General features: G+C 44.9%; 1 protein-coding gene across 2 annotated transcripts in view; it reads left to right on the forward strand.

Annotated features, from left to right (window-relative positions):
- Positions 1–22,893, forward strand: part of Nck2 (non-catalytic region of tyrosine kinase adaptor protein 2) — a 125,036-nt gene that overhangs the window by 90,740 nt on the left and 11,403 nt on the right. For both annotated transcript variants that reach the window (XM_030252054.1, NM_010879.3), the window contains exon 4: positions 17,639–18,360. In XM_030252054.1, coding sequence (XP_030107914.1) covers positions 17,639–18,360 — 722 coding nt within the window. The remainder of the gene's footprint in view (positions 1–17,638; positions 18,361–22,893) is intronic.

A 22,893-nucleotide genomic window follows, 5' to 3' on the forward strand; every position in this document is an offset into this window, starting at 1 on the left:
CATGTATGTGTGGGCCGAAGACAGCCCATGGGCATCTGTTCTTTCTACCATGGAAGTCCCAGGGATTGAACTCATCAGATCTTCAGATTTGATGGCAAGCTTCCTTATCCATTAAGCTACTTCACTGTCTTGCTCTCCATTTTTAGTACTTTGTTGTTGTGGTCTGTTCATTTGTTTTTATTACCCGTCATGATCACCTTTGCCATTGGACAAAGAGAGACCTGGTTATCTTAAGTACAGGCTTCCTGTTGAGGCAGTACCTAGAAGAAGGGGAGGCATCTTTACCACGATCTCTATGTGCAAATCTCTATGTGCAATCTCTATGTGAAAGAAGCAATAGCTTCTTTCCTCTACAGCCTGTCTTTCCCCAGTTTGTAGGCCACAGAAAGTTGAGAGTTCTTTCTGTAATTCCTCCTGTCTCCCAGATATCCCTTTTAATATAAACCCCAGAGACTAAACGTAACCATTTGGGCTTTTCTGTGCCTATCCTTGGTCTGAATAATGCCAGGGAGACTTATTTTTTTTTAACAATGGTTTTGGCCTTATCTTAGGCTTAATCCTCAACTATCTTTTATATTAACCCATTTATTCTATTAAAAGGTCTGCAATGCTGCCGATACCCTCTCCGTTTCATACTTCCAACTTCCTCTGTGGCTTGGTGGTGAATCTTCTTGTGCCTGACTCTCTTCCAGAATTCCTTCTCAGTCAGTGTCCTACCTTCTAGTCTGCCTTTTGCTATAGGCCATAGGCATTGTCATTTAACCAATCAGAAAGTGCCTTAGGCAAGCAAGGAAGAACAGAGACACTTCTTGACATAGTATGTATAAACATTTTATCCCTACAACTGTTTATGGCTTCCTGTTTAGTTACAGACTCTGGTGTGTGCTCAGAGTTGAGTTTTAGATTGGAAAGTGTCTCTTCTGTGGGGAGGTATCAAAACAATACTGACTTACACTGCCTACCCATTCTTGTAACTGAGTGATGTCATTCATGTAGGCTTTATACGGCTGTGGGAATCCACCTGAATCTGAGGGCCATGGTAGAACCCCCATAGTTCATTCCCAGTTTGAAGTAAATCACATAGGCGTCACCAACAGAGCCACAGTGCTGTGAACTGAGTTTCTATCTGTGAGGAGAGGAGATGGTGGTGTGGTGGGCCTTACCTCTCCTCCGTTGGAAACTTATGTCTTGTGTTTTCTTAGAGCTGCTTGAAGGCAACAGTATATTTGACAAAAACATCTCTTCAAAGTATTAACATTCTTTTCTTTTAATAATTTGTAGTTGAGTAAAACAATCTTATCTTACATTTTCTTTCTTGAGGGCAAAACATTTATCCACTGGATCTCCTTTCATGCTCTGATCCTGATCATGAACAGTCAAGAAAAAATTTCCATGAAGAATAGGGATTGTCAAGAGCTGGTTCAGCAGGCAGTGTTCTGACATCTCTGAGCTCAGCAGTGAGTCAGCCCAGGCTACTTCTGGCCTTGACATTACAACTTGATCTGTATAACTGAATAGGCCAGATATCAGCCTTATGCTAAAATATTTTGAGATGGAGACCCCCTCCTCCCCAGAGATAACTTTCAAAGATTTCTCTGCAAGTGCCTCAAACACAATTTTTGTTACCATTCTGGTTTTAGCTAGAACCCACCACAGCCCCAAAGGAGTTGAACCATGCCTGAGTGACTACGAACAGTAGACAAGTTAAGCAGAAGCACTGTGGCCTCTGAAAGGATGAGAGGAAAGTGTGTGTGTGTGTGTGTGTGTGTGTGTGTGTGTATGTGTGTATGTATGTGAAGAAAGGCAGAGGTCATGAGTCAGACATACCCTGATCCAGACCAGGGTGGTACATGTTTTCTTTGCTTTTACCAAGTTCCCTCTGGCAGCCCTCAGGTCCTAGGATGCTTCCCTGTCAGGGGATCCAGCCTGGTATGGGAGCCCTCTGGCAGATAAGGACCAGAGCTGTGTGAATATTAAAGTAAGTTTTACAGTGAGTTCTTAGGGAATATTAAGGATTCAATGCCTCTCTTGTGGAGAGAAATTATACTTATCAGTGACTTTCATACTTCTGTCAGGTTTGGTTTTAAAGTTTGAGGGAACTAGTAAAGAAATTTCTTTATGTAAAAGTTAAATGTTTAGTTTAACACTTGGCATTCTTATAACTAATCCCACCAAGACAGAAAGGACTTGCCTTGTAAGCTGGTCTGGTCTTGGCCTTACCATGTATCCCAAATGACCTTGAATTCTCAGCAGCCCAGCAGTCCTTCTTACTCAGCTTTCTAAGTGCTGAGATTATGAACATTAGCCACATGTGGCATCTCACGTTTTCAACATTAGGACTACAGAGTCTTTCAGGGCACCATATGCAGACTTCATGTTTGGAGAAAAGTAAACTAGTTTGTGTACTGATTATCACACCTCTCTTTTGGCTGGAATGGTCCCCTGTGAGAACTGTAGGCCAGATCACAGGGCCAGGCAATTTCTTGCCTGTTAGTACCATTAGATTTTGCTTGTCTTCAAGCATACCTGTTTCCCACAAAGGATACTTAAAACTCCTTTAGTCATTTTAAGTTTTGTCAGTGAACTAGTAGTGGGTAGGAGCCAGGTGTCTGTCACAGAGTGCCAGGGCCACTAGCTGCCTGCAACACTTATCTGATGAGTGAACATGGAACAGCTTTCAAGTCTCACCGCACTCTACCCTTGCCAAATCAGCTTACCGCACATACATATTTCCTGTCAACAGTAAAGATGCCAGAATTCTGCCTAGAAAGGATTTGGGAGCTTCATAAAGCAGGAAGGGGCTCTTGAGCCAGTGGGCATGCTAATATGCTTTTTTGACTTAACATTGAAAGACATAGGTTGTTAAGCAAAATGTGTGTAGTCAGTTGGAAACAGAAAGGTAACACTACTCCTGCCCTAAGAGTGACCCTGTGTCCTCCCTAAGAACACCATATAGGAGAGCCAGAGTATACTTCAGCTCTGTCGGGTTTTGCCTACGTAGAGTTGACCATCTGGATTGATTGGCAAGCCTCTCTGTGCAGTAGATTGGAAGCTGTCTCTAAGTCAGCATTTATGGAATGTTGGAGAACAGTTTAGAAACAAAAATTTCTCATTCTACACATGAAAAACTAGGGCCTAATTAACCACAAATTGAGTGAGGTCCCAGGTTAGGTGATAATAATGAATAACTGTAAATTTCTCCAGTTTGATGAACACCCTTGTTTGTAGTACTGGGGTAATGGAATATGGTCTCAGCAGCTTTGTCTACAATGGCCCTTGGAAACAGGGTTCCTGTCACTTCCTGGGTATTCTTTAGAGACCTCCCTGGGCTAAAGAAAGGCATCTCATAGTCAAGAGGATGCAGTGACATGAACCCCCAGCTCTGTAAGAACATTTGCAGCAGCGTAGTGACTTCAGTTTAGAATTGACCTTTGAGAGACCAGACAATATCATGAGTATGTACTGTGAGTGAATTTAAGACCTGGGAAAACTGCAGGTGCCTGTGCATTCTTCTGACTTCTCACCAAAATGACGTCCTGCTTGATTTGCAATTTCCTGAAGTCAACCTCTCTAGGGTGAGAACAAGGAATGCCTGCTGCTTGCTTGCTGCATCTACCCAGTCTGGTTTTTAGTTCTCTCTCTCTCTCCCTCCCTCCCTCTCCCCCCTGCACTCCCCACCTCTCACTCTCATTATTACAAATGTGAGGGTGTGTCCGTGGTAGTCTTCCTGCTTCTAGCTCTCAGCTCCCATGGTTGTGAGGAGACTTATCAAGTTCTCATTTAGGCATCAGAACAATAACTGCTATTGTGGTTGTAAACATTCCCCCATGACTCCGAGCATGGTGGTAACTGAGTCTGGGAGAACCTGGGAGATGAATTCAGCAGCCTGGCTCTCATGGAAGTCAAGTGTGAGTGTGATGACTGTTGGGCATCCCTTCTAAGCCACTGTATTTCCTGCAAGTGACTTTGTGAAACAAAAACCTGGGGGGGGGAGGAGTAAAAGCAGTTTATAGTAAGGATGGCAGTGTAAACTGGATGCTTTCAGTAAGGATGACGTGATGAGATATGGTCAGATCAGACAGGGTGCCTGCTCAGATGTTACTTCATTCAGCTGTTTGAGGCTCACCTAATTGGAGTAAATGGTGGTTGTCTTCATCTAAGCCATAGCATTGTCTTTGCCTGGTCTAATGGATATTAGGACTGAATTGGGCAGCTTGGCAACCATCTCTGTTGAGTAGAAGGGAGATTCTAGAGCAGTGGTTTTCAACCTTTCTAATACTGCAACCCTCTAATAAAGTTTCTTCCGTTGTGGTGACCCCCAACTATTTCTCTACTGCTAAGTAGTGTAAATAGCTGATATGGGGATATCTGATACGGGACCCCTGTGAAAGGGTCGTTTAATCTCCAGAGGGGTCGTGATCCACAGGCTGAGACCCGCTTTTCTCAAGTCAAGTCTTAGAATACCAAGCACTTGCCACACAAATTTGAAGACCAGAATGGGTATCCTTAGTTAGTGCCCGCATAAAACAGCATATGGGCATGAGAGCCCACTTGTAATCCCAGCACCAAGGAGATAGAGATAAGGAACCCTTGGGGCAAGCTGGCCAGCTAGACTAGTCGAATTGATGAACTGTGGGTTTCGTGAGAGACCCTGGCACTAAGTATAGTGGAGAGTAATCAAGGAAAGCAGCGTCTTACTTCCACACATGTGCAAAAGAAATTTTACAAAAAAAATAAAATAAAATTAGAAGGGAATACCTCTGGCACGGGTTAAGTCTTGGGGTGGAGTTTTAGTACAAATGAGAGTCTGGCCATAGGGAACCTGAATAACAGCAGGGCTTGGGGTCTAGACATATGGGAGGACAAATAAGCCAAGGACTGGACTGAGTCAGACCAGGCACTGGCCTCTGTACAGTGCAGCCTGTACAGAGCCCCATGAAAGAAGGTTTAGAGGAGTCCCACTTTGCTGATAGAGGTTACGTTTATATGGATGGTAGATATCCTGACCCTAGTCTTCAGGCTAGGACAACAGAGGACGGTGTCTGTTTTTAGAGGCTGGAAACAGGGCCTCAACATGACCCATGCATGACTTTCCAAGCCCTGAGCTCAGTAGTGAGAATGGAGAAGCTCATTTACAGTGAAATTTACAGTGGTGCTTTCCAGACCTTGCGGCTCAACGTGGAACACAGAAGCATCAGTCATTGATTACTTGGGGATTCTGAACCCAAAAGACCAGCAGAAGGACAAAGAGAAATGGAGAGACAGGAAAAAATAAAAATAAAAGTAAATAAATAAAAGTGGCCTGGAGAGGAGACCTGTATGAGTTGAGTAGAGAGGGAGTGGGTGTGTTTGGTGGAAATGACAGGTGGGGACACTCCTGCATGACTGTTAAGTATAGAGAGCTCACGGCTTACATTTTTGTTGCTGCCAGAGTAAAGTACCTCAGACTGGTTCCTTTGTAAGGAAAAGAAAATGTATTAGCTGGAACGTGGTGACACATACCTGCAATCCTGGCAGGAAGATCAGAAGAAGTTCGAGGTCTGCCTTGGAACCATAGCCGAGTTTGAAGCCAGTTTGAGCTGCATGAGGCTCTGTTTCAAAATAGAGGAGGGGAAATGGCCTACCTGGTCAGAACACTTGCATTAAGACCTGAGTTTGACTCCCCAAGCCTGTGGAAAATGTCAAGTGTGTTTGGATGTATATGTGCGCCCCTAACACTGGTGGGGTGGGAGTGGGGTAGGGTGGAGCCGGAGCTTGTTGGCCACTAACCCAGCTCCAGGTTAAGTGAGAGGTCCTGTCTGAAGAGAGCAAGGCAGAACATGGTAGAGCAAGATGCCCGCTGCCCTCCTCTGACCTCCTCATGTATACTGGTGCTTATTCCCAGAGTCTGCTGTTATACATAGGTCTGGAGGCTAAGCCATGGAACATAGTTGCTTTGTTTCTGTGAATTTCGGGTTTTAGAGCCATTTAAATCATTTTTATTTGGTGACTACAGCAGAGACCTGATATTTCTGAGGTGCATAGTAAGTACCTCAAGCCAGCCTTTCCATCATTTTCTTTTTTTGATGGCTAACCTTCAGTATCCAGTCCTCTTCAGGGTTTGCTTTTGTCTTTTCTGGATGTGGCTTTGGCCTGCTGAACGCAGAACTCCTGAGCTTTGTGAGTGCTTAAGGGGCAGCTGCTCCTCCTATCTTTGATTGCAGCTAACTGAATAGTTAACACCAATAGACTAATGCCAGGGAGGGGTAACAAAATACCACATCCTGTTAGTTAAAAGCTGTCACGGCTTCACTCCCTGGCAGAAAGGGGCTAGAGAACTTTACAATAGCATGCAGGAGCTGATACACAGGTGTGGACTCCTTCTACAGTTGGGCATTGTGCTGTCGGTCGCTCTGAAGCCCAGCAGAAAGCTCCCACAGCAGAAAACCCAGGTCCCCACCTGACCTCATGTGGCTTTTCAGAGAATGATCAGCAAGGGCTTCACTTATTTAATCTTTGCCTCACCCATAAAAGAGAAGTGAGTACCTCATTTTTCAGAAGAATATTGAGTCTTGGAAGTTACTGTTGTGCTGAAGAACACACACACAGTAAGTCATGAGGTTGAAATTCAAACCCACTGAAGCCTGCCTGCACTCTCTGCCGTTCTCCAGTCTCTTAGGGGACCCCAGGGAGAAAGGAGTGAGCTGTCTAGTTGATTCCTGTGGACTGTTCATATTGGTGACTTGGTTGCTCCCTGGCTGTTGTTTCGATTTACCCTTTGTATGCATTTCAGTTAAGTTGCTTGGATGGCTCCTTGCTGCTCTCAATGGAGTTGGTGCAAAGCACATGGGCTGTCTCTGCAGGGTGCCTGATATTCGCCAGGGCATTTAAGTTTTCTGACAGGCCCTTTACTTCTTGGTTCTTTGGAGTGCTTGAGGTTTTTATCCTGTTAAGGGAGATATTGATTTGTGGCAGTGCATTTGCTGTAGAAGTCCTGGGCTTTTCTGTACTGACTGAAGTCTGCTTGCCATCTTGCCTTAGAACATGATTCCTAGCCAAGTCACTCTGTGGAACTACTTCATTAAAGATCAGGACACAGCCCAACACACCCCTGGAAAATTTTAACATTAAAGAAGCAGGACCTCAATTCTGTCTCAGATGTCCAGACTTCTCTAGAAGTCTGTCATGACTTCACCCACTCTGTGGTGTCATTACTATCTACCCTTGTGCACGTATGAGTTAAACGCAAAAGCATTCTTATTTAGAATCCATTACAACTCTGTCTCCCCAGATTGTTCACAGTAGAAACAGGCTGCCACATGGATTGCTGCTGGAATACTATGGAAACTTCTATACTGTTGTGCTGCCAGACACTCAGAATAATTCATATAATTCATATTTGTTTTTGTATCACATGCATTTCCAAGTATTTAGAACCAAAAATATAAAACAGCTTATAACAGATCAGTGGGAGGATAATTAGGAAATAGAGAAAGATTTTTTTTTTAAGTTAATAGGACAAAATCTAGGAGAGACCATGAGATGTGGGAGGGGTATAGCTAAGAAATCCTGGAGAAGCAGGTGTGGAGCTAGCAGTAGAGTGCATGAAATCCGTGTTGCTCCGCCCACTAGGCTGCCGTAGCCCCTTGTGTCTTCATGGAGGACAGAAGGTCAGATTCATTACTGTGAGTCCCTGTCTCTGTTTATAGGTTCCACACCAAAGATTCTACCAAACAGAAGCAAGTTGAAAATAATCAGGAATATTACTGTGTTTATATGAGTGTGTATAGGTCTCTGTTCTTGTCTTTAGGCCATACAATATAGTATATCATCTACATAGCACTTGCATTATAATGGATTGTTCTTGTCTTCACTATATGGGAGGATGTGTTTAGATTCTGTTCTATGCAAATAGCCTGCTGTCTTACATAAGGGATGGGAACAGACATGGTGACCGTGGCAGATCCTGGGACTTGGCCCTGGGGACCCTAAGATGGACTGTTTTTCTGGATAACTGACGTGTTGATTGCTTCTTACATCTTACCATGTGGCAACTTTCTAAAGAACTCCCCCCCTGAGCTAAAGAATTAAATCAAGCCATGGAACAGAGGGACATGAACTGAAAATGCCTAGGAATATGTAAATCTGTCTTACATGTTTCTGATTGTGTTTCCCCATATGGCCTGCATCTTTGTTAGCTTCTATCCATGTGTCTGAAAATGGTCCTTTTCTCTACTGATGTTTACCTCGGTGGCTGAGGCTCCTTAGGGCATTGCTACCTGGCACCATGCGGCTGTACGGACTGCTGAACTCCCCATACTGCTCTGAGTCCCTACTGGTTGTTGCTTTCCTCTGGCCCTGGCCTTGTGTTCACTGTTGGTGCTGTGGAGAGGGTTAAGTGGGCATCCAAAGGCTCCTGCTTAATACACAGAGAGGCCATTAAGTACAGTATAGGTGATGCTAGGCCCTATGCTACCATCAGCCAAGGTGCACACATGTGTCACCTTTTGCCTAGAGAAGTGGTTCTCAGCTTGCGGGCTGTGTCCCCTTGGGGGCAGGAAATCAAGCAACCTTTTCATGGGGTTCACCTAAGACCGTCCTGCATGTCATATATTTACATTATGACTCACAACGGTAATTTTATGATGGGGTCACCACAACATGAAGAGCTAAAGGACCACAGCACTAGGAAGGTTGAGAACCACTGGCCTCCAGGCTGCTGTTGCTCCTCTGCTGCTTCAGAATTCACAGGTTTTCCAAATGCACTCGGGTGGTGGTGGTGGTGGTGGTGGTGGTGGTGGTGGTGGTGTTTCCCAGCTTTGGAATCGAATTTGCAGGGCAGTTTTTACCAATTTTTGAGGCCGTACCAACTGTGTTTCCTCAAGGACTCTTGCATGAGTAAATGGCTGTTTGCAGGCAATTTGCTCAATTTTTTGCCTTTTGTTTCCTTTGCTATGAAAGTTGAAGCTTAGACGAAGCCAGGGGAGAAGTCCCTGTGTTGCAGCTTGCAGAGTTGACTGTGGACCATCAGCCGCCGAGGGCTTAGGGGCAGGAGCCCAGGGCTCTGGAGGACTGGGCATAGATTACCTCTATGTGCTTCACCCAGAATTGCAAGTAGTCTGTCCAGCTACCCTTGCCTTGGGAATGGTGCCTTTATCCTCCCAACACTAAAACCTTTTGTTCTGTAGGCTGAGCAGCCTATCTTATTATTCCTGAACACTGATACTTAAGCCACTTCTGACCCTGAGGCCAGGAGGAAAGTGACATCTGTCCCTGAGTGTGTTTGTAGAAGACAAATCCATGCAGCTCAGTTGAGAAAGTCCTGTTTTTCCAGTTAATTCACCTCTAAGTCTAGCATTAACTGATCAAAATCCTTGTTTACAGCAAGCCCCTAGGCAACTGCCACTGGGTTCTTGCTGTGTGCCAGTCACTCACTACACCCAGGGCTTTACCCAACTACTTAACCCACCTAGCCCTGCCATCCTCACCATGCATAGCTGCTGTAGATGATGACAAAAAGAACAAACGAGGTTCTGTAGAGTTCCCAAGACCAAGAGCTAGGCAGCGTGAGAACTGAATCCCAAGTGTGACTGGGGCAGTCCTGCAGGAATGGCGTTCGTCTGTGTCTTCCCCATGACCATTTAGTTATTTTAATTTATAATGTTTAATTTTTGTTGACTGAGTACAGTCTTAGATAGCGAAGGTGTTTTGCTGGTGGTTTGGCACCTCTAGTCATAATGGAGAATGTCACGTGTAATCTGTGCTACATTTTAACGCATATTTTACATACTCAAAATATTCATGCTCTTGGATTGGGTACATGTGTTGAGAGATACTGAATATGTATTTTCATCAAGAATTGTAATGAGAAATTAAGGTATTTTCATTGGCATCTGTGTTAGTTTGACTTTTGCTTTTTTTTTTTTTTTAATCTCTCTAAATCATTTTTCCTCCAATGTTTAAATGTTTAGTCACATTACTTACCAGCCTGCTAAGAAAAGAACATATGTGCTGGGAGTGGACATTCAAGTTCAGAACTGGATCTTCCCAGTGGAAGAGGGACTGCCTGGGCACAAAGAAGACAAGCACTGACAGCTCTCACCCAGCTCACAAATACACCCTTTCTTCCTAGCCTTACCATTCAGCTCTGAACTTGGGAGTTTTATATGGCACTCGGTAGAGTAATTCTTCATAAGGCACGCACGCCTACAAAGAAATCCCCATTAGTTTCAGAAGAAAGAGGAACCGAGTCAGGAATTAGTGCAACCCCTTATTGGCTGCACCTTCCCACCCTCACAGGCACACTGTAAGATTCTGAGCTTTCTCAAAGGGTGGGAAGGAAAAAGAGCTGTAGGACAAAGGCTCCTAGCAGTCACCAGCACTGGTTTAGAAGGGCTGACATTGTATGCAATGATCATGGTGAGATAGAACAGTGGAATTCACTAATTGAGCGTGTATTTGTTTTTGATGGATCACTGAAAACCTGCAGGGAAGAAATACATACAAGATGGCTTCCTCCCAGGGTGCTCCACTGCAGTGTTCTAATGATCCTGACATTAGGAGTTCAGCAGACTTGGGGGTAAGCCCTCACTTCTGTAAAGAGAAAAGCCCACATTGTACTTATTCCTTGGACAATGGCATTGCCCATTGTCTTAGTCAGGGTTTCTATTCCTGCACAAACATCATGACCAAGAAGCAAGTTGGGGAGGAAAGGGTTTATTCAGCTTACATTTCCAAATCGCTGTTCATCACTAAAGGAAGTCAGGACTGGAACTCAAGCAGGTCAGGAAGCAGGAGCTGATGCAGAGGCCATGGAGGGATGTTCTTTACTGGCTTGCTTCCCCTGGCTTGCTCAGTCTGCTTTCTTATAGAACCCAAGACTACCAGCCCAGAGATGGTCCCACCCACAAGGGTCTTTTCCCCTTGATCACTAATTGAGAAAATGCCTTAAAGTTGGATCTCATGGAGGCATTTCCTCAACTGAAGCTCCTTTCTCTGTGATAACTCCAGCTGTGTCAAGTTGACACAAAACTAGCCAGTACACCCATGTACATGCCCAGGACATACATGTAGAATTTGGGGGATCAACTCAGCATTGGAGAAGACATTGATTTTCATTTTTTTTCAAAGCTGGAGTTAATGTGGAGGAAAAGTTTCTGCCTAAGTTTCCTGCCCCACTCTCAGTCTCCTTGGATTTACACATTCTAGCTATCAGAGGATACATACTCTCCCCTCTATAGAGCATAAATGATAGTGACTGGAGACTTGGGCTGAAATGGGATGCTTGTTATCCAAGAAGAAGCAGGGAACGTGTTGCTGTTAGTGCCTTGCCTCTAAAGCAGTTTAGAATTCAGAATTCCTTTAAGTTCCTACTGATAGTTCCCCGGGGCCAGGTAAAGAGGATTCCCTACCAGCACAACACTGAGGTGGGAAGGTCCAGTTGTCAAGCCTTTTGCTTTGCCCTATGTTGTTCTGCCAGCCTTTGAGGAGAACTCTGCCTCTCCCTTGTCTGCTCTCCGTCTCTGTGGTTTCTAATGGCTTCTGGAGCCTCCTGCTCATGCACCCCTCCCTCCTTTGATTTGTGTCCCCTGTTCCTGCTCTCTGTGCTGAACCCAGACTTCCATATTTTGCAGCATCTCAAAGCCCATCTGCTCGTGACTCCAGATAACCTATAGTTTCTGCCAAGGACAGTCCTGGTCCTTATCTTGGTGGGCCCCTCTGCTTCCTTCAGACTTAAAAGCTACACACTCACAGGGACCTTCCCTTTTATGGTACTTGCCACCATGGTGACATTTAGTATTAAAAGCTTCTCAGAATTTTTAGTTGACTTTAATAATGGGGCCTAACTCTAATGGAGGAGATGCCCACACATTAATAGCCTCTGGTCATAACAGAATAAACATTTTAGCATAAATAAAAATTTTGGTTAAATTCGATGTAGGTTACAGATCTAATTAGTGGCAAAAGTTGTTGTTGGCATCTGTTCTTTGAGTCTTCACGAATGACTCTTCTGCACTGGTGTGTAATGTCCTAAGGGCCAGAGAGACATTCTTTCTGTTTGGCTTCAGGCTGCTCTGAAGAGCAAATAAGCAGAAATCTTTCATGAAAAGACAGAAGAAAGGCTGTTTATAGAAATGTACATTGTAGTCATAGCTGACCCTAGCTCAGTGCTTTGATGGTTATTGAGAGCAGCTATAGTCTGATAGAATGTCCCTGAAGTCTCCTGCAGCCTGTTGTCCAGGAGATCATTCATGCAGGGGTGAACAGATGTGGGAAGACATGACTCTGCCCGAATATCATTCTCTTAAGCCCACACTGATGGAGTGGTGAATAGATAGATATCAGGATACTACACTGGGCAATACCTTGTCTTCCTCCCACCTTCGGTGGTTATGTTATGGCCGAGGTGGCCTTTCAGATCCCACTTCCACCACCCTGTCAACATCTGAAAAGCGTTACTGGTGTAGTTGGGTATCTGTAGGACCAAAGCAACTGACCACAATTGTGCCTGGGCCCATTTTGACTTTGCCTAAAATTGGTTTGTGTTCAATTCCCTGTCCTGCTCCCTAAGTCATGATTGGGGTTTCTTTGATACTTTCTAAGATAGTGGCCACAATACAATGCAGTTTGACTACTCTCCACCAAGTCAGATAGCTTGCAGAACACAGGCTGCTTTGTGAGGAAAGCCTCCTGGCTGTAAATACCATCTGTCATAGATTGCTCATGAGAACTCTGGGCAGTGAAACCTAAGACCTTGTACGCTCAGAAAACAACGTGCACCACCTCGGTGGTTCATGGAGCCCATGAGCATGGTTTACGGACCGTCTGTTTGCCACCTCCTGTCTCTCCCACACCCAAACTCAGGAGGCCCCAACTCTTAAGTGTTGTTTTCCAGTTGCTTGTGCACAGACAGCACTTTGACAAATAGGCACCAGTGGTTTGGTAGTTTAAAGAAGGTGGGGGCAGGGAACGAAGATGAGGGAAGGCTGTTTTATTTTCTCTGGACTCTCAATTGATGTGACAAAATCAGCCGAAACCAAAGTTTAAAAAGAGAAAAATGCTAAAGTCAGCTTATATCACAAGGATGGATGTAGGATTCTGGGGGTGTGGTTCAGGCTGTGAGGACTCTGTGTCTTTGGGAATTATTTTGCTCACCTCCATCATTCATTAAGTGCTGAATGCTACTGGCATCTGCTGCCTATGGCCCTCTCTCAGGGTCCCTGGAGAGCTTGGATACCATATGTATTTCCTCTGGCTCAGCAGTGCAGGTTGAATGAGCCCTAATAACCCAGGTGGAAAAGCCTTGACTATGAAAGGGTTAGGAAGTGTTGACCAGGTTAAAACTTGGAGGCAGCGTTATCTATCTTACATGATCAACCTGTCCAAATATTCTTACGTTTATTGTCATAGTTGTAATTCATAATTTAAATACCTGTGGTTTTTGATGGTCTTAAGACAATCCCCGTGAAAAGGTTGTTCAACCCCAAAGGGGATGTGAGCCACAGGCTGAGAGTCCCTGCTGTAGAGGAGCACAGCTTATTGACTTTCTTCCCAGGAGTGGCGTCATATCCACTGAGCTGGGCCCTCCCATATTATTCATCAAGAAAATGGCCCACAGGCTTGCCCACAGGCCTGTCTGCCCGAGGACATTGTTTTCACTTGAGGTTCTCCCTGAATTACTTTAACTTGAATGAGTTGACAAAACTCTAGCCAGAACACATAGCAAATTTGGGGGTTGTCTTTTCACGTATTCTGTTAAATTTTGTTAAATTATTTTAAACTTTATTCTGAAGTAACTGAGTTGATTTTTTTTACCAGCATTACCACAAAACTAGATGCAAATCAAGTCAGCACACAGTGATGTGAAATCACTCAAAAGCCAAATATTAAATACTTCCTCTCCCTGAGAATTATAGTGGGCAATTTCTACCTTCCTTAGTCAGATCTCATAGCCTTTAATAATAAGGGCCTTTCATAATTTTTAGTTGATCTTAATAATAACTAAATCTAATGGCAGAAATCCCTACACATTAATACCCTGTAATCCAACAGCTTACAGTAAGGAATATTTTTTTTGTTAAATATCACTTATGTTACAGATATGATTAGTGGCAAAATTAAGTGATTTGCCCCAGAGTTCCCAAAATTCAAGCACACTCCGTCTGAATGAGTTAGCTTGAGTATATTTCAGAAGTATCAAATTTGTTTGACGTTTTCTCTTAAATCGCAGGGCTCCAGCTGGAAGATGACAGTTAGAGCATGTCTCAGAGGTGTTTGTTATAACAGCCCTTCATCGTTGGGGAAGAGGGGTGCATAAAAGATTTTGACTTTAAAATGATGAACATTAATAATGGATGACATGTTCAAACTTTTATTAGAACTCAGTGTTTATTTAATTTTATTCAGGAAAGTTAAAATGTGCCTGTTATCATCAATAAAAATGTAGCTCAGGGCTAGAGAGCTAACACCTGGTGCCAAAAAATCGTCATGAAGATGGAAAAGCCTGGCCTGCCGTAAGTCCAGCTCAGCTGTTAGCTGTTACAGTCAGTGCCATCTCTGTTCACAGAACAAAAATACCATCCCACAGGGTGGATGATATTACAGTACAACTTGTGGCCAGTCTTTTCTCAAGTCTCTACAGATGTGGCTTCATTAGCGGCTTGGTCACCTTCTACAGTTGGCAAACTCTACCCACTTTGGGCAGCTTTGTGCTTGGGGAGGGTAGTTGCCTGGTGTGGGACAACTCAACTGGTCCAGTCAGATCCTCTGAGATTCTGAAACCTGTGTCAACTGCGTAGTGTTGGTTGCTCTTTTGCTTAGGGCTCTGTGGAGAGGAAACAGCATTGTAGCTGCTCGGGTACTGGGGGATGAGGGGGATACAAGGCACATAGGTACTTGCCTCCAGTCACTTTGGCAGAACACAACAGGACTCAGGGCTTACTGCCTACAACAGGAGCTGGCCATGATGCTCTATGCCTGAGCCTTAGTGGTCTGCCTCAATTGATATATTGAAACCTCACCCCATCTACCCCTGATCTTGGGAGGTATAAGGCCTTTGAGAGGCCTCAAAATGAAGGACTAGGGAAACTTGTTTTCCCCTTCCTGCCTAGTGGGGACATAGGCATGTGAAACAGGAGGTGGGACCTCACCTAGTCTGCTGGCTCTGTGATTTTTAAGATTTTCAAGCTTGCAGAATTTCAAGAGATTAATTTATGTCTGTGGTATTGTGTAGTGTCAGGTTGCTCTTCTGCTGGGTCTCTCAGGTTTAAGTGCAGATGGACAGCCTTATTTTTCTGTTGGAAGAAGTAAACCCAAGGCCTAGGAGGTGGTATATCCATGCTTGCTAACCTAGGCCAAATACCATAATCTTATGCTAATGGATTTCAGAAGATTGAAGCTTTTCTCTGAATACAGATCTTCAGTTTAGGTGTGAAAATCTTGCTCCTGGGACCTAGAAAACAGCATCTTGCAAGTGTTTTGTTTAGGGATATTATTATTATTATTATTATTTATATGAGAACACTGAACACTGTAGCTATCTTTAGACACACCAGAAGAGGGCATCGGATCCCATTGCAGATGGTTGTTAGCCACCATGTGGTTGCTGGGAATTGAACTCAGGACCTCTAGAAGAGTAGTCAGTGCTCTTTACTGCTGAGCCATCTCTCTGGGGATTTTTCAGTAGGATATTCTGTTCCTTCTTTGTTCTGTGTTTGTTTATGCCAAAGTATTGCAGTTTAAAGATAATTGAACAATCTGTAAATAGCCATTATTTTGCACAGTGTGATACTTTACCTGCCCCAGCACATAGCTTGCTAGCATTTGGAAAGTTTCTAATGGGCTAATTCTAGCTATTCTCATTCCTATGACTTATGCAAAGCAGGCTGCAGCGGCCTGCCACACACACAACTGAAAGTCTCACACCCTAAGTCAGTTTTGTAAGGAATGATTTTATGATAAACATGAGATTTGGAAAGAGAAATGTGTGGTTGAACTCTCATGCAGATTGGTACAGATTCTCCAGTGTGCACTGTGTCTGGACTGGTACAAGATGGCACATACTAGGCATGTTTGTTCTGGGTGGAATTCACTGAAGCCAACAGATAGGATCCCACTGTTGGTGCCTGCATCAGGAGTTGGTTGTTGGAACCCTAGTTATAAGGATTCTGGAGACAGCACTGGAAAGTACTTGTCTCTATATGTGGTATAGATGGAGTGAGCAGACCCTCTGGTTAATAGGATTTCTGGTCTGCCATGTTTATATGAGCTTGCTGTTTATGGCTTGGGTCCTTGAGAAATGGATGTGAAGGCTTGCCTCTTAAAAAAAATCTTTTGATAAAATACGTCAAATTCTAGGAGAAAAGTCATACAGGTTTTCCATCACACACAATCTTCAATGTCTCATATTTTTGGTTGTGAGCCTAGCCTTTACCAGCTGAGCCATCTAGTCAGAGACCTGGGATTAGGGAGACTCCAGGGAGTCTTTGAACATGACTGTAGCTGAGAGTCCTAGCAGTGGGGCATATGGAGCTTGAATTGGCCACCTCCTGTAGCCTAGGACCTAGGACCTAGCACACACATACACACACACACACACACACACACATAAAGCAGATGTGCAGCTTGGTCTTCATTTGGGTCCTCCAACAACTGGAGCAGGAACTATCTCTGACTCTGTTACCTACCTGTGGATCCCATTCCCCTAATTGGGCTACCTTGTCTGGCCTCAATGGGAGATGTGCCTAGTCCTGCAGTGACTTGAGGTGTCAGGATGGGCTAGTACAGGACAGGGTGGGGAGCTCCCCCTTCTCAGAGACGAAGGGGAGGGGAAAGAGGCTGTGGGAGGGCTGGGAGGAGAGGTGGGGGCCGATCGGGATGTGTGTAAAGTTAATAAATAAAATAATGGGAAAAAAGAGAAAAAAAATAAACACTCTTCAAAGTTCTTCTGCCTGGATTTAGTATGTCAGTACATCTTTTACTCATTCATCAGTCTGTTGTAGAAAAAGAAAAAGAGTTGAGTCTTTTGTGAGCAAAGCGGTTGCAAATGGAGAAGGAAGCCAGAAGGGCCAGCTTGCAGCCAGGCAATATGGCAGCGAAATCAGAGGAGCAAAGAGAAAGGGTCTTGGGGCAAACTGTTCAGGAAGGAGGTAAGGGGATGAAGGGTGGGATACAAGCTCTTCTGGCCTAGATCTGGCCCACTGGAAAATTGCCACAGGTCTTTAAATTCATTTAGTCCAACTTCTTTAGTCAGTCCCAGTGCAAAAGTGCAGGCGCCTCCCCCCCACCCCCCTCGCCTTTCTTTATGCCTTTTTCTCAGTCCTGAGCCCCGGGCGATCACTAAAGCTGGCCATCCTTCCAGAAGGTTTTACTTTCCTCTCTTCTTGTTATCTTTTGTGTCATAGACCTACTGGCACTTGTTAATGGGTTAAAATGGAACAGACCACTTTTGGTAAGTATCAGCTTTTTAATAGCTTCATATCTGTGCCACGCAGCTGGACCATTTTCTTTTCCAGCTAGTCACTGTCGTTTGTAACCAGTCTTTGTGTGTCCTACCTCACCCTGCCCCCGCTAAAAAGTTCCATACTTTGATAGTGTAGGAGTGGGCATGGTGTACAACGTATGTCCAGTGCCAGCTGAATCATTTGCCATGTCTTCACAGGCCTCGGAAAGACGCGCAGGAAGCCAAGCGCTCGGGATGCTTCCCCAACGCCAAGCACTGATGCGGAGTACCCAGCCAATGGCAGCGGTGCTGACCGCATCTATGACCTCAACATCCCAGCCTTTGTCAAGTTCGCCTACGTAGCAGAACGAGAGGATGAGCTGTCCCTGGTGAAGGGCTCCCGTGTCACAGTTATGGAGAAATGCAGTGATGGCTGGTGGCGTGGCAGCTTCAACGGGCAGATCGGCTGGTTCCCCTCCAACTACGTTTTGGAGGAAGCGGACGAAGCTGCGGCTGAGGCCCCCAGCTTCCTGAGCCTACGTCGGGGCACTGCACTGAGCAATGGGCAGGGTGCACGGGTGCTGCACGTGGTGCAGACGCTGTACCCCTTCAGCTCGGTCACTGAGGAGGAGCTTAGTTTCGAGAAGGGGGAGACCATGGAGGTGATTGAGAAGCCGGAGAATGACCCTGAATGGTGGAAATGCAAAAATGCCCGAGGCCAAGTGGGCCTGGTCCCCAAAAACTACGTGGTTGTTCTCAGTGATGGGCCTGCTCTGCACCCCGCTCACACCCCCCAGATCAGCTACACCGGGCCTTCAGCCAGCGGGCGCTTTGCTGGTCGGGAGTGGTACTATGGCAACGTGACACGGCACCAGGCCGAGTGTGCGCTCAATGAGCGGGGCGTCGAGGGCGACTTCCTCATTAGGGACAGCGAGTCCTCGGTAAGTGCCCAGCAGCTCCTGTGCTGGAGCCACATTGCCAGAAGGAAGCTAAATGCGCAGTTCCCTGACCTGTGAGGTCAGGGATTCCAGCCAGCCCTGGTCTGCGGATATTCAATAATGTTACAGGTCATTTGCCTCATTCTCCATTGTTAAATGTCTCACCAAGTCATGTAAGTTAGGCTTAATCCTGGGCATAACAAAAAGCCTTATTTCTAGGGTTCTGATCTACCATGGTTCTAGGTGTCCACTGGAGTTCTCGGAACCGTCCTCAGAAAGAACCACATTGTGGAAGGGCCGTGACTGGTAACCGTTCCCATGGCATGTTCACTGACTATACTTGAAATAGCAAAATGGTATTTGAGGGCACGTACTAAAGTAGCCAAATACTATGTTGACATAGAGTCAGCTGCTCCCAATTTAGCTAAATCTAGGTTGGGTAGACTGTGAAGTCCCTGTTGCTACTCCTTTTCCTGGTTGTGGGAAGATAAGAAAAGTGATTTCCAGCTCTCAGGGGTGGTCTTGGCCCAGGCTTCCCCTTTTCCAGTTTGGAGATGCAGGGCTTCCTGTTCTGTCCTGGTTCTGGCCTGTGTAGAAAACTCCTGTGATTACTTGTTCAATGCCCTGTGCATCTGAGTGTACAGCAGGCTCTCAGCTAATAGGTGTCTGGCCTCTGACACAGCCTTGTGTTGCTGGTTTGTAAACTGTATGATCCCAAGGTGGTCTCTGCTGCAAGCCGAGCCACCGAGAAGCTCACCTCTGAAAAGCTCGTAAAGTACTTACTAGTAGAAGTTAACAGAAACCTGGAGTGCTCAGGGAAGGAGGCACAGCCAGTCTCCCTCCAGCAGGTGTCTGGCTGTGGGGCCCTGTGGCTCAACGGGGCTATCTGAAAGAACCAGAGAATTTCACTACAGGCAGCCTTGCTGTGTGTGCTTCCCACGAATAACCCAGTTTGTAAATACCTTCCCAGTGACCCTCCTAAACCTGTAAGCAAGGGTTTAGTCCAGTATCTGTAAGTGTTACCAGTTCTCCCAGGCTTTGGTTTCATGTTTTACGCTCACACTGTAAAAGCAGAATGTGTGGGTACTGCTCTGCTAGCTCAGTGAGCAGTGTACACAAAACCGATCTGAGAGGAGGTCACAACCCCTCATGGAGAGGGGCCGCTGAAGTCTGTTCTTTATAGCAAAAGAGGCATTGAGCTAGTGGAAACCAGATCCCTGCACCGTGTCAGCAGCTTTTCAGGGCCGGCCTTAGCCTTGGATATTCTTAGGCAGGTCTCTGAATGCTGACTGCCTCTGAAATCTGAATACTGAGATGTCCTGATCAAGACCAGGGTGTTCATCATTGCTGGCGAAGACTTCACATGGCATTGTTCTCACGCCTTGGAGTCTCTGTGCCTGGCTGCCTTTAGGTCACATTCTGGGCCCGTGAGGACAGCACCAGAGCAGAAACAGGACAGGCACTGGGAAATCAATTAGAATACAAAATGCCCAGTCCAGAGTGCCTCAGAGCCCAATGCTTACATTTGGAGTGGCTTCTTGGGAGAGAGAGAGGGCTAAGAACCACATAGTGGGAAGCTACTGACTGGCCTCTTTATTGACAAGATGGGGTTTCTAATCCAAAAAAGACCCATTCATTCTCTGTGTGCACGTAAGCAGCCTTCTTCCCACTGATGGAGACATTGGTTATTTACAGTTTATTTTAACCCTTTTTGTAGACATCCTTTATTCTGCCGGGTTAAGACAGGCTTTTGTTCCTAGGGGTGCGGGGGCAATACTTTATTAGAACATGTGTGTCACTTCCAGAGACACTGATTGGGCTGCATCTGTGTGGGGCCTCTCTGACCCTACATTCTTGGGACTGTTAAGTTGTGTATGTGTGCCAAGGGGTCCAAGTTGTGTTAAGTTTTATCCACTGATGAAAGAACGGGCCAGATTCAGGTTTACTGTCTTTCTGCTTGTCCTTTTCCACTTCCTGCTGCCTTTCCCATGTCCTATGTCACTTCTGTTCTTTTGGGATTTTTCAGGTCAGAGCCTTGTCCTCACAGCCAAACCCAGGTCACACAGAACATTAATTTGTGATCTAATTGCATATCCCAGGGTTGGGATATAGTAGGTATTCCCAGAGGCGTGACTCTCTCACAGGGCTGAGGCAGGTGCATTTAGGCCTGTAGCCTCCATTGGGGGGCGAGGTGGGGCGTGTATGGGAAGCCTGACTCCTGAATGTGAACAGTAGTTTAGGGGAATACATCTTCCTGATACGTATCTCAGGTGATTACAAGGTAAATGAATAAGGCTCTAGATGGTGTTGTGCACTGATAAATGCCTGCTGTTTTTCTTCTTCAGAGTATTAAAATTTACTCTTCTCTGGGGTACAAGAAAGTCTGTACTTTGAAGAGAGAGGTGTGCATTGCAAGTAAAATAAGCATTGTTTCATCTGTGCCTTCCAGGCTGGGAGAGTGCTAAGCATTGCAGTTCCAGTTGTACTGGACTTGAGAGACAAACAAGCAGACCTGTTTGACTCAACCACCCCCAACCGCAGTACCCACCACCCTTTCTCTTCTGACTGTTTTTTTCTTTCTTACTCTGTTTGCTTATCTATAATGACAATTCTTCCTGAAAACTAAAAGAGACACAATATTTTCCCTTGTCAACCAGCACTTGTGCACTAACTCTGCCCAAAGTATAAAATTCACAGAAGCCCTCCCTCCCCCGAATGGGCACCAGATCCTTACATGTTTGCCTACATTGATTTTATGGGAATGCTTAAGAGGCTGTACTTAAAATTAATTTCTGGCAAGCGGGATAAGTGTCAGTGTTTTATTTTCTGGATCCCTTTCCTTGTAAAAGGCATTTGATGCAAAGTAAGGAGACCCCCTGAAAGGTAGAAGAGGGACTGGGTTGGGACAGAACAGCATCTGCAGGAGGGGCACGGGGAGTCCTCCCTCTGTAGACTTTAATCCTCAGAGAGCTAATAATTCCCCTCCGGTGCATTATGTGCCTTGATAATTATTAGGTACTGATATTTGTCATGCGTCACACTCATTTCAGGTAGAGGAAAAGTCCTTTGATAAAGATGATTTAATATTTTATTGACCACACAGGCAAAGCCAGTGGTTGCTTCATTTTCCCTTTTAAAGCCAATTAATAGGAAATAAAAACTAATGAGTTATTTTCAAATTATTATATATTTAAATTTTATTTTATGCATATGGATATTGTGCTGGGACGTGTATCTTTGTAGCACATGTGTAGAGTGCCCTTGGAGGCCAGAAGAGTGTGTTAGATCTAGCACTGGACTTGCAGAGGGTTGTGAACCACCCTGTGGGTACTGAGAATCGAACCTGCATCCTCTGAAAAAAACCAACAGTATTCTTAACCTCTGAGTCATCGTTCCGGACCAAAATCATTTTATTTCTTCTAGAAAGATTTCTGACCATAGTTTAAGAATAAGAATAATGGGTTGTAACATTTTAAGAATTTATTTCTTATAGAAACATTTCTAGCCACCATTTCTCTGACCCATCTGTCTAGATGGGATTCGTATAACGCAGTTCAGATCCAGATGCCCTCAGGAACTGTGACTATAGAGATGAGTGCCCTTCCATTCTCTCGGCATTTCTCAGAATGAAAGGTCTTTCTGGGTTAGCTTGGAAGACAGAAGCAGTCAAGTCATTTCCTTAGGGTTTGCATCGTCCAGCTTCCTAGCCAAGTTGGCATTAGGAGTAAGCAGGTTACCCAGAGTAGCATCTCTCGCTGTCTTAGAGTTTCTATTGCTGAGATAAACACCACGACTGAAAGAAACTTTGGGAGGAAACAGTTTATCTAGCATATACCTTCCATATCATAATCCATTGTTGAAGGATGTCAGGGCAGAAGCCTGAAGGCTGGAGCTGGAGCAGAGGGCATGGCAGAATGCTGCTTCATGGCTTTCTCAGCCTACTGATAACACCTGAACCACCAGCCTGGGGGTGTCACTGCCCACGGTGAACTGTGTCCTCTCACATCAGTTCACAGTTATGAAAATGCACAACAGGCTTGTCCACAAGCCAATCTATTGGGGACACTTTTTTCACTTGAGGCTCCTTCTTCCAAAATGACTCTAGGTTATGTTGAATTGACCTAAAACTAGTCATTACAGTCTTGTTTTGGAAAAAGTCATTTTCTCAGGCTTTTTGTATGGTACCAAATGAAAATTTTCTAACTTTAAGCCTACCTATTCTTACTCTTTAAAATTATTTTAATCTAATATATTCTGACCATGCTTTTCCCTAGCCTGAATCTTGTCCATCTCTAAACTCCATGTCTCCTTCCCCACCCCCTCAAACAGGCAATCAAATTTTTTTTTTAATTTTAAAGAAAACACACACATACAAAACAAAAAAATGAGAAATCATAATGTACATCCAAAAGACCAAGACAAACAAACAAAATATGGAGACAAAAAATTTATAAAAATGCTGTTGAGTCCATTTGTTTTGTGTTGATCATCTACTGTTGGGCATGAGGCTTACCCTCAAGGGTGGTTAATGTATAC

This window comes from Mus musculus, chromosome 1 (genome assembly GCF_000001635.26).
Source record: "Mus musculus strain C57BL/6J chromosome 1, GRCm38.p6 C57BL/6J".
Taxonomy (NCBI): domain Eukaryota; kingdom Metazoa; phylum Chordata; class Mammalia; order Rodentia; family Muridae; genus Mus; species Mus musculus.